A 14,793-nucleotide genomic window follows, 5' to 3' on the forward strand; every position below is an offset into this window, starting at 1 on the left:
GAAATTTAAATGGAAATCGGAGTATTTGCTATCTAATAATGAAAATGCTAAGTGAAAACTCTGCCCTTCTGGCACCTGGGTGGCTCAGCGGGTTGAGTGTCCGACTCCAGCCCAGGTCATGATCTCAAGGTTCACAAGTTCGAGCCCTGGATTGGGCTCTGTGCTGACAGATCAGAGCCTGGATCTGCTTCAGATTCTGTGCCTCCTTCTATGCCTCTCCCCAGCTCATGTTCTGTCTGTCTGTCTGTCTCTCTCTCTCTCTCTCTCTCTCTCTCTAAGATAAATAAGAACATTAAAAAAATTTTAAGGGGCACCTGGGTGGCTCAGTCGGTTAAGCCTCGGATTTCAGCTCAGGTCATGATCTCGCGGTCCGTGAGGTCAAATCCCGCATCAGGCTCTGCGCTGACAGCTCGGAACCTGGAGCCTGTTTCGGATTCTGTGTCTCCCTCTCTCTCTGCCCTTCCTCTGTTCACGGTCTGTCTGTCTCTCTCTCTCTCAAAAATAAACATTAAGAAAATTTTTTTTTAATTTTTTTAAAAACTCTGCCAAACCCCCAACTTCTCCCCTCCAAAAAACATTAAACATACAACACTGTTGCCAATGAGTAAAACCTTTTAGGGTTAAAAGTGTAATTTTATTTAGATGTTACTTGTACATAATCTATAGTAAGATATACAAACAGATAAAAATTGTTTAACAGGAGGTTGTTGTTTTTTTTTTTTTAATACCATTTTCAATTCAATTTACAACAGCATTGGTAATAATACTGCAAGGTGACAGATACTCTGATTTATAAAACAAAACTTACTTGCTACTCTGGCTGATACATTCCCACTAGTCTTTAATGGATTCAAATGTATCGTGTATTTCCGTTGCAAATTATTACAAAACTTTCACAGCCTAGCCACTTGGTGCTCAGAAAAGATGTTGATATTCTAAACATTTACTGAAATGAAAATGTTAATTTCCTAACAGTATACTTTCACGAAAGGAAAACCAGAAGTGTACCAAATCCTACGGTCTGGGGCCACCGATGGAAAAGCAACCACGTTATGTTTGTGTAGCTAATGTGTGTGGTACCGAGCAGTCTTCTCATCCCCTCTGCCTAATCTACGATGTGAGAAAAAAGCTGATCAGAAATGAATCTAAAATACACGCGGGGGAACAAAACGGAGGATGATTTAAAATAACCTTACAATAGATGACTGCTACTTTAAAATGTAAAATTCACAGCTATGAAATACCCTTTTGAATGTCCTTCTCCGTTTGTTTTGGTAAATATTTTTTGAAAATGGAAAACTGAAAAATCAAAATATTCACTTTTTCCTTTTCATGTACTAGCACATTAGAAAAAGTCTGGATTTAAATTTTCGAAGAAATCCGATTTGCTGAGAAAAATACTGTAAAAATAATCGAAATGGAAATTTAGTCCTTTTCCATTCTGTTAAAGGCTAGGTGACACCCTAGGGCAAAAGGTTTTTCACTAGTCGGAAAATCAAGTTGAAAGTGACTTGTTGATTCCACTACAGGAAGACGACTAATAATTAATAGGCTTATGAATATTTATGAATAAAGTGCCAGTAATTTTATTGTAATAAGATATAAATAGAAGAAATTCTGACATGGGTAGTAGCTTTATGTGTTCTCTTCGTCCTGAGAACAGAAGGGACATAAAAAACAAAGAAGCGTTACCAGATAGAAGTTCTAGAATTGTGCAAGTAATTCCTACTCCAAAAGTAACAATAAAAACAAAATATTGTAATAAAGACAAAAGAGGAGTACAAATGGTAAAAGTCCCAAGAATAATGCCAACACAGGAGGCCTTTACACTGAAATAAAGGGAGAGAAATCAAAGGGAGAAATTTAAACGTTCATTACTAACTACTGCTTATAATCGGTAAAATTATGGCGTCCAGCTCCAAGACACAGAAACTCGAGAAGCATGTGTCAAAATAGCCAGTCCCGCTGAAAAGACTCAGGTAACCTGATGTGAGAAGGATGGTCTTGGGAAGGGGACACAGACATTAGGCTTTTCGGAGTCTCCAACTCTACGTGATTGAAATTCAAGGTATCGGCTTTATAGGACGAACGCCCACAAGCCACGTAAATGTCCACACAGGGACGCAGAGACCCAGTTCGAGGGTGCCGCTGAAGTCCTCAGGAGGACTCAGTAACAAAAACCCATCGGTCATGGTCCTGCTGAGACGACCACCATGAACCAGCCAGCTCTGCCTTGAGCTGAAGACGCCTCTGTCACGACCGAGAGTCACGAGTAACCGCCATCCGTGAGAAATGCTGTACTCGGGTAAGAATCCCTAGTAAGTAAAGTGTCTTAGTGTTATTTGTGAAGTCGTATCTAGAATCAAAGCCCGGGGGCGTTTATTTGTTCCGAACAAGCAGCGATCCCTCACCCCAACTTCTAAGACTTAAGCTGCCATCCGTGAGCGTTCCAGCAGTCTGCCTTCCTCAGGAAGATCAACCCCATGGCTCGGTCGTATTGCCGTGTGGGAAGCAGAGCGGGAAGGGCGAAGGCGAGGGGCAAGTGATCCGGTGCAGCCAGGAGCCTACTCTGACCTGAGGTACTTTTGAAAATCCCCTGTGCCGACGGCCACGTGAGGAAAGAGAACCGTGTGCTTCTAGGAGCGGGGCCACGGCCCCGCTCGGGTGATGGATCCCTAATGTGGCCGCGGCACCGGGAAAAGCAAGTAGCTGCCAGCATCTACGTCCACCTCCATCTAAGCTTTTCAACTTCAGAGCACGCGGCGCGAGGAGCCACGGCAGGCCCTCTCCCTGAGGTCCGGGGGTCCCGGACCACCGTGTCTGTGCTGGCTGGCTGGCACCCAAGGCTGTAAGCGCTGTCACACATTTCCAGCGTCACAACCCCATGGCCCTGACGGAAGAAGAACCCTGTTGTTCATGTTCATCACTGCGCAGCTGCCCAAACCTCTTAATGGCAACTGCCGACAGGCAGGGACCAAGCGAACGCCCGCAGGGAACCCTGCCTGCAAAGGGCCGGTGCAAAGGAAACGAAATTATCTAACAGATCGTTCCGAGTCACACAGAGGCACAAGCCCAGACACTGCGAGCAGAAACACTGGATCCTCCTTACTTGCTAAATCCTTCCCTCTAGAACCAACTTCTTCTGAAACACATTTAAAACAAAACAGAACAAAACGAAGGTGAAACGGTATCACTTACTGATTGGAAGACATCACTCTGACACACGGTCATTAATCTTGCAAAGACCTAACACCAGGCAGCTTCACAAACACGCAGCAAGTCTGCAGAATTATAGCGACCAAAAGGAGGAAACCCAAACTGCACTAAATACGCTCACGGCCAAGAAAAAGGAAGCAAAATGCCGTTTTCGGGACAATGCAATAGTTACAGCATATTTCCTCGTGTGCAGCACAATTTGCTATGTGTAGTGGCACTTAAGTATTACACAGTAAATACTGAAAAAACCCAGAATTTTTGGATGTGCAAAAGCAATATCACATTATTAATACAAAAGTTGCTAAGCTACAGGGTTATAATACCACTACGTGGGCGCGGAGACCACAAAATCTGCGAGGCATTTTCCGACGCACGGTCTCCTGCCGGCAAGCAGCCCTGCCCCCACGCCGTCCACCCGCGCACGCGCCCCGCCTCAGTCGGACCAGTCGTTCTCGTCGAACTCGGAGTCGTCGTCAGAATCGCTGTACTCCACGGCAATGCGTCTGGACAGAATCGTGGCCACATCGTTCCCAACTGGCTCGCGCTTGGCTTCTTGCTCACGCTGCTCCTGCACCTTCTTCAGCTGAATCCCTAGAGACACGACACGGAGCGTAGAATTTAATCCCTCTGCTGGCTCCACACGAAGGAAACACAAACTAACAGGCCTAGCGGCCTTTTTTTTGTTTTTCCTGCTGACACCCAGGGTAGAAAGTTTTGGAAACCTGAGGGGAGAAAAGCTTGGGAAATAGAAGTTTCGTGACCAACAAAATTGGCAAAGTGGAAACGTTTTTTGTAGCAAAGTGTTTTACGGCAGCGTGTTCGAATCAGGACATACGAACGTCACGAAAGTTCTGGAGCTACACCGTCCAGTGGGGTAGCCACTAGCCACATGTGGCTAATTAAGGGTGAAGTTACTGGGCCCCGGGGGCTACCATACTGGACTGCATCATGAACACTTCCGGGACGCTGCTGTAATCCCAAGGCTTAGAAAGCAGTGCTTTGCCCCAGTAGCCCTTGGCCCGTGTGGGGAGTTAAGAGATCTTTGTCTCACTGATTTGCTGAAAATGAATACAAAATACAGTCATCTGCTTTCTTATTAACAAAGTGGGATACGAAGATGATTTAATGTGCTAATTCTTTAACTTTCTCTTTTGAAACGATTTCAGATTTATAGGCTGTAAAACTAGCGGAAAAACGTCCCCATACAACCGACATCCCGATCCCATTTGACCGTCTTGTTTAACTAGCAACCCTTCTCTGGCATTCTTGCTCACACACCCATACTTTTTCCTGGATCACTTGAGAATAAGGTAGCATATGATGTCCTTTTGCCCCTAAAATACCTCATGTGTAATTCCTAAGAGACAATGATCAAAATCAGGCTCTTAGTGCAGACACAAATATACTACCCATCTACTGCACAATTTCATTTCAATTTTGCCAGCAGACCTAACAGCAGCAAATGAAGAAAGTTTTCCACCAGGCTTGGGATCCGACGTGGAAACACCCATCACGTTCGTTGTCATTAATATCCCTTATTCTGGGAAGTTCTTCAGTCTTTGTGTTTTACGACCTTGACGGTTTTGAAGAACACAGGCAGCTCTTCTATAGACTGTCCCTTGATGTGGGCTTATCAGAGGTTTCCTCGTGATTAGACCCAAGTTATGTCATCACTCTTACTGGAAGGGGCTCACGGGTGTCAGAAAACAAAACCACTGTCCTGCTATGACCCTAAATTTACTTGCGACGGGGTCGTGTACCTCTGGGATCTTCTCTCCTTGACAAAATCGAAGTGTGCCAATGACGTTCAAGACGTTCAAGACATACGAGAACCCCGGGCCTGTGTGTCACACTCCAGTCTGATCTGTGGGCACTCAGAGCAGAGGCAGTCACGTCCCCGCCGTCCTGTGAAGGACGCCAGGGGTGCTGCTGTCGGGCTCCCTTCTCAGTCCCTTCCGAACGGAAACAACCAGACCGTGACCAGGAGACGGTGCATCTCCCGACTGCACGAGGAGCTCTTGGGATATCTCACGCCCTGTCAGTGACCCTCAACCAGCCTGGGCTGTGCCTGGGGCTGAGAAAAAACGGGGTGGAACAGACTGGAAGTGTGTGGCTCGGGGGGGGAGGGGGGGCGGGGGCAAAACGGGTGAACGTCTGGGCTCCTCCAACCTGATGGGACCAGAGATGCTCTATTTCTGTATGTCTCATGTTCTGGGGTTCAGTGTAGGACTTCAATCTGACAAAAGAATTCTGCTGCTAAATAAATGTTGCAAAGCTTACTGGCTTAGCACATCGAGCTAAAAATATGGGAAGTCTAGGACACAGCTTAGATTTTTAAAAATAACTAAATCATATACACGAGCTTGCTTTCGCTCATTTATACATTTACCCCCAGAGTAGAAGGCAGAGGAAAGATCTCATTAATTAGTGATCATTTTTATGAGCTATTTCTAGTCAAGTAAAGGTTTCCTGAATTCTCAATTCTTTATTACTGTGTGTTTATCCTGCACTGGCAAAAACATATCTACAGTGTACCAAAAACAAAATCAAGGGGCGCCTGGGTGGCTCAGTCGGCTGAGTGTCCGACTCCTGGTTTCGACCCAGGTCACGAACTCACGGTTCAGGAGTTCAAGCCCCGCGCTGGGCTCCGTAGCTGGTGGCACAGGGGATTCTCTCTCTCTCTCTCTCTCCTTCTCTCTCTGCCCCTCGCCCACTCGCACTGCCTGTCTCTCTCAAAATAAATAAACTTCAAAAAAAAAAATCAAACAAGTGTCCTTGAACCCTATCCTCAGACACAGTTCAGTGGAGAGTAGACACTTGAGGGCCAGGCTGTAGCTGGGGTCGGAGCCACGAAGAGATCTCCTTCTAGAAGGAAGACTGTGTTTGAGATGCTCACTCACCCATTCGAATGGCAGCAAGCAGATCGCTTCGAGCATCGCTTATGGGTGGCTGTGCCGTCTCCTGGCGCTTTGCCTCGGCTGCTGGGGGGCCGTGCATTGGGGAGGAGGATCGAGAAGACCCTGCGCCAGGAGGACCCGGCGGGGGCGGCGGTGGGCCCGGAGGCGGCGGGGCCGTGACCACGAGCCCCGCGGCGGGAGGGTGGGGAGGAGGCGCGTAGGAGGAGCCCGCAGAGGCAGGGAAGGGGGGCTGCATGGGGATCTGGAGAGGGCTGACGAAAGCAGTTTGTGCTGAAGGAATCATGGGGGGCGGCGGAGGAGGCGGCGGTCCTGAGGGGTTGTAATACTCAATGATCTGTGCTGGGAGCATCCTAATAAAGAGAGGAAACACCAAGAGTCGTTAAAGCAGCAACAGCCACATCCTCTGCGCGTCTAATACACCTAACACAGGGGCCTCCCTCCAACACAGTATACACTGTCCTTTGAACTTGTAACACCGTAGGACGCGAACATCCACGCTTCGCACCAGCCGTTCTCACATGTCTACATTATTCGCTGTGATGCGATTCGAGATCACCTACTCAAAGGAACCGAAAAGAAAATCACTCAAAAAGTAACTCTCTGTGGCAGGCCAGAATAAAACGGTTGACGGCAGAGGTTAAGAACAGTGACTCAAGTCTCCCCTTTCTCCTGGGCATCTCAAAGGTGGGCGGCTCACGCACTCGGTCTTACAAGGGTTCTGTGGTCAGTCAGATTCGGAAAAATCTGTATTTCCTAGCCCGTCCCACGGAAGTGCCTCAAGCCGACAGTGCCTATGGAAGTATCAAAATCTTTGAAAAGTCCTTCAGCTAAGAAATCCACTGAATTCTACTTAGCTAAGGCTTTTCCTAACCAACTGGACCACAGACCCTCTCTTTGCCTGACCCTTGGCTAGAGCCTCAGAACACACTCCGAGAGAGAGAACGGATGGATGGGAATAACCAGGACTGAGTGGTCACAGAGGGAACCTCAAAAAGCTGGCGGGAGGGGGGGGGGCAGGGCATACATTCAGGTGTTTCATGCTGCTCTGAAGAACACACATGTTAACACAAACACACACTCAACCTTCCCGGACACTGTCTCGGAGGGCCTAACTCTTCAAAGGTTACGGTTGAGCCCGAAAAGACAGGGCAAAAGACCGCCTATCAAAACAGAGACGGGTGCTTACATTAATAAACTCCTGAACGTGAGGGTCTTTCTTTAGGAGGCGTTTGAATCCCACCCGAGACACGGAAAACAAAAGGACCCAGGAGAGGAATGATGTCTGGGCTCCAACAGGTCAAGAAAGGGGACCACGGGGCCAAGTGCGAACACGGCTCACGGGGGGCTGCACTGTATGGTTTTCTCACGTGTGACGGGAACTCTCTGCGGTTCACCCGGCGCACGTCCAGAAACCCGGAGATCTGGGACAGGTTCACAAAATCAGCGTGTCACCCTCGATCAACGCCTTGGCTTCCTTCGCAATCCATTCGAACGTAGCCAGGGGTATGTATGGAGGGGCGGGGGGGGGGGGGTGTGCATGACTACAGATTCGAACCTGAGATGCATCTGTAACGGAAAGGGGAGCGGCGGGACACTGAGGCTTTTAACGCAGAATGTGGCTTAGCTGGTAGCATCTACACCCAGCCGCCCCTGGCTGCTTCTGGCCCCTAAGGTATGATCGTTCAGTTACACCTTCTCGAGCACACACAGCAAGACTGCCGATGCCACAGCAAGCGCGGCAGGACGCAGGGGTCCCGGTTACCCGTAGTCTGCTGGCGCCATGGGCGCGGAGGCCTGGGACCCCTCTGTGGCCTGCGGTGGGGGTGGCGGCGGCGGCTGCTGGGGTCTGTTCAGCGCCATGTGCCTCGCCGAGGCGGAGGGGGGTCGGTACTCATGCTCGGGGGCCTGGGCTGCCGGCCCGTGCGGTGGTGCGTCGCCGGCCGCGTAAGAAGGGGTCACGGGCTGCGGCTGCAGAGAGTGGTTGGGGGTCGCCGGGTAAGAGTAATCTGTGACATCCGATGCGTGCGACCTGGCGTTCAGGGAAGGGGGGGGGAGAAATTCAAATTAAATTAGGAGGATCCCCCCACCCCACCCCAACAGGCATACACCTCTATTTGAGCAACAACCTTGCCGATGTACAGAAATCACACACTGTGTTTCCTTTACAAGCACCAGCCAGGTCCAGCCCCATGAGAGCCTCCCAGCAACAACATCATTACGACTTTAGCAGCAAGCCCCAGTGTTACGTGGCTTCAGATTCACAGCGCTGAAGTGGGTAAGTCAGATTGGCAAGCAGGGAGCAGCAGAGCCCCATTTCCACAGTATTTCAGCGTGTTTTTTTTTTTTTTCTAAGAGAGAAGGCTACAAGACAGATCCCATTTAGTTAAAAAACCGCACCTAAGGCAGAGGATTTCAGTGGCAATGAGAGTGAGAGCATATAATTAGAAGTTACAAAATGGCAGGTGACCCAGATGAACACGAACGGGAAAGAAAAGGAAAGAAATCCAGAATGCAATACAGTGAACCGTAGTGTTCTTCGACGGAAGAACTGTACTCGGCCAAAAAGGAAAGAATGTGGGGTAACACGGAAAGGTCGTCTTCTCTTTGAGCGCACAGCTGAGTGTGAAACTCTGGAAGGAATGGAGGTCTTAGATTAGATGAGCAGAGCTCAGAAACGTGCGGACGCTGGGAGGCCAGCGAGGCCCTACAGAGGGAGCGGGGACTCGTGAGTGTCGCAGCCACACAGGCCACGGGCATTAGTAACGACAGCGGCGTGTTCCTGGCCCAGGGTTACAGGACAGGTTACAGGAGGCGTTGTCAGTAAGGGGGCCGCGCGTCCTCTCAGGACAGCCAAAGCAGGGCGGGCAACCTGAGGCTGGGGTCCGAGAGCGCAAAGTGACGAACCCCCTGGGCACTCTGTCCTCGGCCGTGCTCCCTGCCTGTGCCAGCTCCTTGGTGTCACTCATGAACTCAATGCCCATTTTCCTTCTCTCCCACTCTTCTCTTCTTGTTCTTACTTTTCTCACATTTATTTGCTGGTTTCTGTTAGGATTCAGCTTGTGCTTCTCTCTCTGAAGGAAACAGGCAAACACACGTTGGGGATGCGGGGGGGAGCAGGGAAGACACCAACTGAATTTCGATCTTTGAAATCCCGACGGTAGCTTCCTTAACCGGAGCGTCGCACGGCACAGAAAAGCATTCTAAATGACAAGAGGCTGCTTTTTTGCTTTTTTTTTTTTCTTCCCTACTTGCAATATAATGAGAATAACGAATAACTCACTTTTTGCTTCTTACTTGCAGTGTGAATTCTAGATTACGGTGTGAACACGAGTATGTCTTTTGAACCATGCAAACTGCTAGCGAGTTAAAAACACTCTTAATGGGGGAAGCACCCGACCTAGCTTTAGAAGTAGCACATTTTAAAAATGGAAACCCCGAAGACACTGGAGCCACTGGTGGTGCGTGACTGACCGTGTGTGTGTGTGTGTGTGTGTGTGTGTGTGTGCGCGTGCGCCTGTGTCACAGACTGCGTGCACCACTTTCTCAAGGAAACGAGGTCATCTCGCAAAATAGGCAGTGCTTCTGAGGAGATGGGGAGCCAGAAACTGTAAACATCCTGGGGTAACTCGGGGCACTCCTCCCACAGAGTAGCCTTGTGACAGAGGCCCAAAGGAGCCGGTGAAAGGGGAAGGAAGACCAGACGGAGGAGAGAGTAAAGGAGCAGGGGGTGTGCGTCTGAGGATAAGAACAGCACGGGCGAGGTCTGGAGGGTAGGGCTGCTCTGGAGGGGGGCTGCTCTGTTGAGGCGGGGGGTGCCAGTGGGCTGGAGGAAAGGTGGGGATTCGGGGGCCCGGTGGGGGCCAGACATCCCCGCGGGAAGGTAGCAGTCAGCCCCACAAGATGCTGTACCAACGTGGAGACGAGTGGGGTGGTCCTGAAACGTCATGATCATCACTGACTGTCCGTTACAGAAAAGAGAACTGGTAGGAGTGAAGACCACATGGAAAAAGGAAGAAGAAAAGTGCAGGCAGTGGAGATGCAGTGGGAGAATCAAAAGAGTCCCCCCAGGGTCTTGTGGGTAGACAGGTAGGCAGTGGGACGGCTGTAACACGGGCGCAGGACAGGAAGAGACAAACGCAAGGACACCTGGGCCGGAGGCATCTACCCCTGAGAAGGGCAAGGGAGAGCAGGAGGTAAGTGTGTCAATTCTCATCCTAAATTTATGCTTAGAATCAAACCATTCCTGATCAGTGGAGCAAAATCTCGTGGTTAGTTTACCTGGATGGGATTCAAACACACTACTTACACGAACAGGCAGTTGTCCTCAATATATCCATTAAAAACCTTGTTTCTAAATAACACTTGAAACATAAATATGAAATAATAAAAGTCAAAAGACAGAAAACGTGGCGCATGATTTCAATTTCATAAAAGAAAAAACATGGACGTGTACTGAAAAAAAGACCAAAGGAAGAAATACACTAAAATGCAGAAAGGGGTTTCTCTGGATGATAGGATTATGGATAATATTTTACTTTTCGTTGGTACTTTCCAAATATAAAAAGCTTATTTTATATGAAGAAAAAGCGATACACTTTAGTAAAATAAAAAAGTCTCTAAATTAAGGGACAGAATCCAAGTACACGGATAAATTTTAATCTATTATCTCGCGTGTGCAGATAGCAAGAGGCTGTGGGAAATGGGATTTGCATTCTGCAAACTAAGAAAAATGAAGATGCACCTGAACCACATAAATACAAAGGCTGAACACTAAATAATCTCAGCAACTGTCAATTTTATACCCAACACGGAACAACGGAATCTCGGATGCCAGAGCAAGTAACCATCCCTCAACTGAGGGAGGAAAAAATCATTTTTCCACCTGCATCTGTTGAAATGGGAGAACAAGTATATGGAATATTATAAAATAAAGCATAGGTTTCCTATGAGTAAACAGGCACAACGAAATTAGTTGGGAAAAAAAATGCCAAAAAGCCAATTGACACTCTCAAGGCTATCGTATTCAAGTACCCCTCCTCACCCCTAGAGGCGTGAGCAACCTGGATCGTCATTGTTGTTATTTTCTATGGAAATAAATGGACACAGAGATTCAAACTTGAGGCAAGCACTCAGTTAAAGCTCCACTAATTCTCTAATACTGAACAGGTAACAGCCAGTACAGAAAAACTGCCTAGAACTTGCCTCCTAACATAGCCAGTCAAAGACTTACAGCCCTTCTGGGGCAGGGATGTTTCTGGGCGTGGTAACTACCAAAGACAAAGCCACTTGTGCAGAGCGGACTAGACGCCGAGGTTATAGAGATAAAAATTTAAAAAGGACACAGATGTGGGGTGCCTGGGTGGCTCAGTCGGTTAAACGTCTGCCTTCAGCTCAGGTCGTGCTCTCGTGGTTCCTGAGTTCGAGCCCCGCATCAGGCTCTGTGCACAGAGCCTGGAGCCTGCTTTGGATTCTGTGTCTCCCCCTCTCTCTGCCCCTCCCCTGCTCATGGTCTCTCTCTGTCTCTCAATAATAATTAAAAAAAAAAAAGATACAAATGTAATGCGACGTCCAGGTTGTTGGCTATTTTTAGAACATTCTTGTGTCCCTTAAGAATTCTCTATTGGAATTTTGAAATGTTGCCGGAAGACTGAGGCTGCAGGCAAGTGGCAGACCATGACCTTACAAAAGCAGAAACAGGAAATTAAACCAGAAGTAAAAATTGACTAGTCAGCTTCTGTCATTCGGTGAATCCCTTTTGCAACAAATGGTGACTTAGTGACCATGTCATTCACACCTGCAAGGAATATTTTTTTTTACTTAAATGCTTACAAATTCTTAAAAGTAACTCCAACAGAACTCTTCTCCTGAAATTAGAATACACAAGATTAGTGCACTGAAGAAAACACTATCGCTTTTACTCACCACTCTTAGAAAAGGTTATTTAAAGAATAATGAAGTTGCATCGCAGGCACATCAGTTACTACCTACTAATTAATTTTAGATACCAGGTGGCAAAGGAAATTCGAGATTCTAAGCTAAAGCAGAAGAGAAAGAATTAATGATTATTAAAATAAAAATGTCAGTCATCGATGGTTATCAAGCCCAAAGTTAGTATCAACGTTAAAACACAGCGTCTAGATTAATGGAACCATAAACTGAAGTCAGAGTGGTGGAGAATCATACGATGTGACCCAATGTAAAATGAAACTGTTTTAAAGGATTATTTCACAATCGAAAACATATATAGAATCGACTTTTAAGGAAAGCTTTGAAACGTACCGTGGGGCCACGTGAACACGAAAGCCACTGGTACGTCTCCAATGTACAATAAAACCGAGCACTACGCAGAGGCTTTGCTACGACACACGCACACACACCTAGTGTCTGGGGACAGGGATCCCTCGGAAGACGCTCCGTGGTACACACTCTGAGACAGCCTGTTGTCGGGTCTAAGCTCTTTGTCATATGCCATCATACTCCACTCCTGGCGCCTGTTTCTGGCTTTCCTAACCTTTTTCACCTCACGGGTTGTGCCATCTATACGCTTTTGCTCCTGGTGTCCAGGCAGAGAGGGCAAGCATGCCAAGACAGAAGGGAGAGGAAAACAGAAGTTAAATGCAGTCGTAATGCATAGGAAACAAGCGTGGTGTGCAAACAAGAGACATTCCCATTTCCGGTGGTTTTAACGTTAAGAAAATTCTAAGCATATACTCTCTTACCCAACGCAGACCCAACAGAAGGAACGGGTACTTCACTATGTAACCTAAACAAATAAAAGCTACTGACTGTACTGCAGCTAACTACAGGAATTGCTTAACCATCATTTTTGGTAAAGAATTCACACCTTAAGGGGCGCCTGGGTGGCTCAGTCGGTTAAGTGTCTGACTCTTGGTTTCCGCTCAGGTCATGATCTCACGGTCAGCATACATCGTGGGTCATGAGCCCTGAGTCAGGCTCTCTGTGGTCAGCACAGGGCCCACTTCGGATCATCTGTTCCCCTCTCTCTGCCCCTCCCCTGCTGGCGCCCTCCCTCTGTCTCTCTCAAAATAAATAAATAAAATTAAAGAAGAGAATTTACACCTTACTAGGCTTTTAGCTTGTTTTAAATGTGCTGTACCTTTTAGATGTGTATTATACACGTGAAATATCTAACATGCAGAGAAATCATTTCCCACCACTGCACAATTTTGACTGAGTTGTTAACAGGCCATGCTGTTTCACGAAATAACTCAAAATCCTCTATTTCCAGTCTCTAGAAGATCATTACAGAATATTTAAGCTAGTCCTGCAACTAGCTTAACACAAAGCAAACCGTGATTAGGACTTACCTTCACATACAAAGAATCATTCTTGTGTCAGCATTCTTGTGCCAGCTGTACGTTGCCAGCAAAAATGTCTCCAGTAAATACACAGGTCCTACATAGGTGTTTCTTTAAAGGTGAAGGCGGTTATTTCTACGTGTGTTTACGTGTTTTTCCTGCTTCCCGAGTAAGACGTCCTGGTCTTTAAGGATCAGAACTGTGTGCCTTTAACTCCTACGCTCCTCTTAAAGCACCTCCACACACGGCTTTACAGACAGTGTGCACTTGGCAAAGGCTGACTATATGACCAGGTCTAGGTGGGCTCAGGGCGCTTACTCCGTCCCAGACACTGTGTCAGGCGCTGCTGATACAAACAGCAAACACACAAACAAGGAATCTGCCCTCATGGAGCCTGCAATCCGATGGGCGAAGCCCACAAGATCACACAAATAAACGCCTAGCTACGAAATGTGGTGAAACTAAGTGCATCATACACCGAATGCTGCCTAGTCTGGAAGTCAGGGAGTGTCCTGGAGTGACTGAGAGGTCAGATCTGCAGTGTGCAGGCATTAATTCTGCAAAGAGCAGGGGTCAGCAGCATGCCCACAGGGGAGAGAACGTGCAGAGGCCCTGTGGAGGGCGGACAGCGGCACGCCAGGAGGAATAAAGAAGGGAAATGGTGAGTTAAGGTGAATGGCTCCAAGATCTAAAAGGTTTGCAAGGCCTTAATGGCTGTGTCACAAGTGTTTTTCTTTACCCCGAGAGCAATGGGACAAGGGAGGGGCTGACACCCTGCCCAGGCATGTGAGAAGGGCCCTCTAGGTAGTGGAGAACGGATCAAAAAGGGGAAGGCAAAAAAAGAAAATAAAACTAAATAAAAGATAAAAGGGGGAAGGGCAGGGATGGCAATTAGAAGCTGCTCAGGCAGGTCCTGGAAAAAGGGGCGGCTGACGGCTCGCGGTGGGTGCCGAGGCGGAGCCGGACTATTTGCAGAGGGGTTCAGGAGGCACAGGCGATGTCCTGGCGGAGGATGTGAACGTGGAGCTCACAGAACACATGCAAATGGTTAATAAGGATGTGTGATGCAAATTAGATGAGGGGGAGGGGTGAGCTCATCCAAAAAATAATAATAACATCCAGGTCTAGAAGAAGTCTGGTAAGAGTATAAACTGGTTCAGTCTTTTAATGGTCAGGAGCAATATGATGGTATCTTTCAAAATGTAAAACTCCTACTTGCCTTCTAGGAATTTACTGAGAAGAGATATTGACACATGAGTACAGCAGTATTGCGGTTAAGCAATTATTTACGTTCTATTTCCTAATACGCTACTGGGTAAATAGTCTACGTAGTGGGCATA

General features: G+C 47.7%; 1 protein-coding gene across 9 annotated transcripts in view; it reads right to left on the bottom strand.

Moving 5' to 3' along the window:
• Nucleotides 1-605: 605 nt before the first annotated feature.
• Nucleotides 606-14,793, bottom strand: part of WASF3 (WASP family member 3) — a 136,091-nt gene continuing 121,903 nt past the window's right edge. For 8 of the 9 annotated variants that reach the window (XM_058689260.1, XM_058689223.1, XM_058689284.1 and 5 more), the window contains 4 exons: nucleotides 12,512-12,687; nucleotides 7,897-8,163; nucleotides 6,117-6,484; nucleotides 606-3,807 (listed from right to left, as the gene is read on the bottom strand). In XM_058689260.1, coding sequence (XP_058545243.1) covers nucleotides 3,650-3,807; nucleotides 6,117-6,484; nucleotides 7,897-8,163; nucleotides 12,512-12,687 — 969 coding nt within the window. In that variant the 3' untranslated portion in view covers nucleotides 606-3,649. Of the gene's footprint in view, nucleotides 3,808-6,116; nucleotides 6,485-7,896; nucleotides 8,164-9,038; nucleotides 9,206-12,511; nucleotides 12,688-14,793 lie in introns of all 9 variants that reach the window. The other variant, XM_058689291.1, reaches the window with a different exon arrangement.

The sequence above is a fragment of the Neofelis nebulosa genome, chromosome 1 (assembly GCF_028018385.1).
Source record: "Neofelis nebulosa isolate mNeoNeb1 chromosome 1, mNeoNeb1.pri, whole genome shotgun sequence".
NCBI classification, from domain to species: domain Eukaryota; kingdom Metazoa; phylum Chordata; class Mammalia; order Carnivora; family Felidae; genus Neofelis; species Neofelis nebulosa.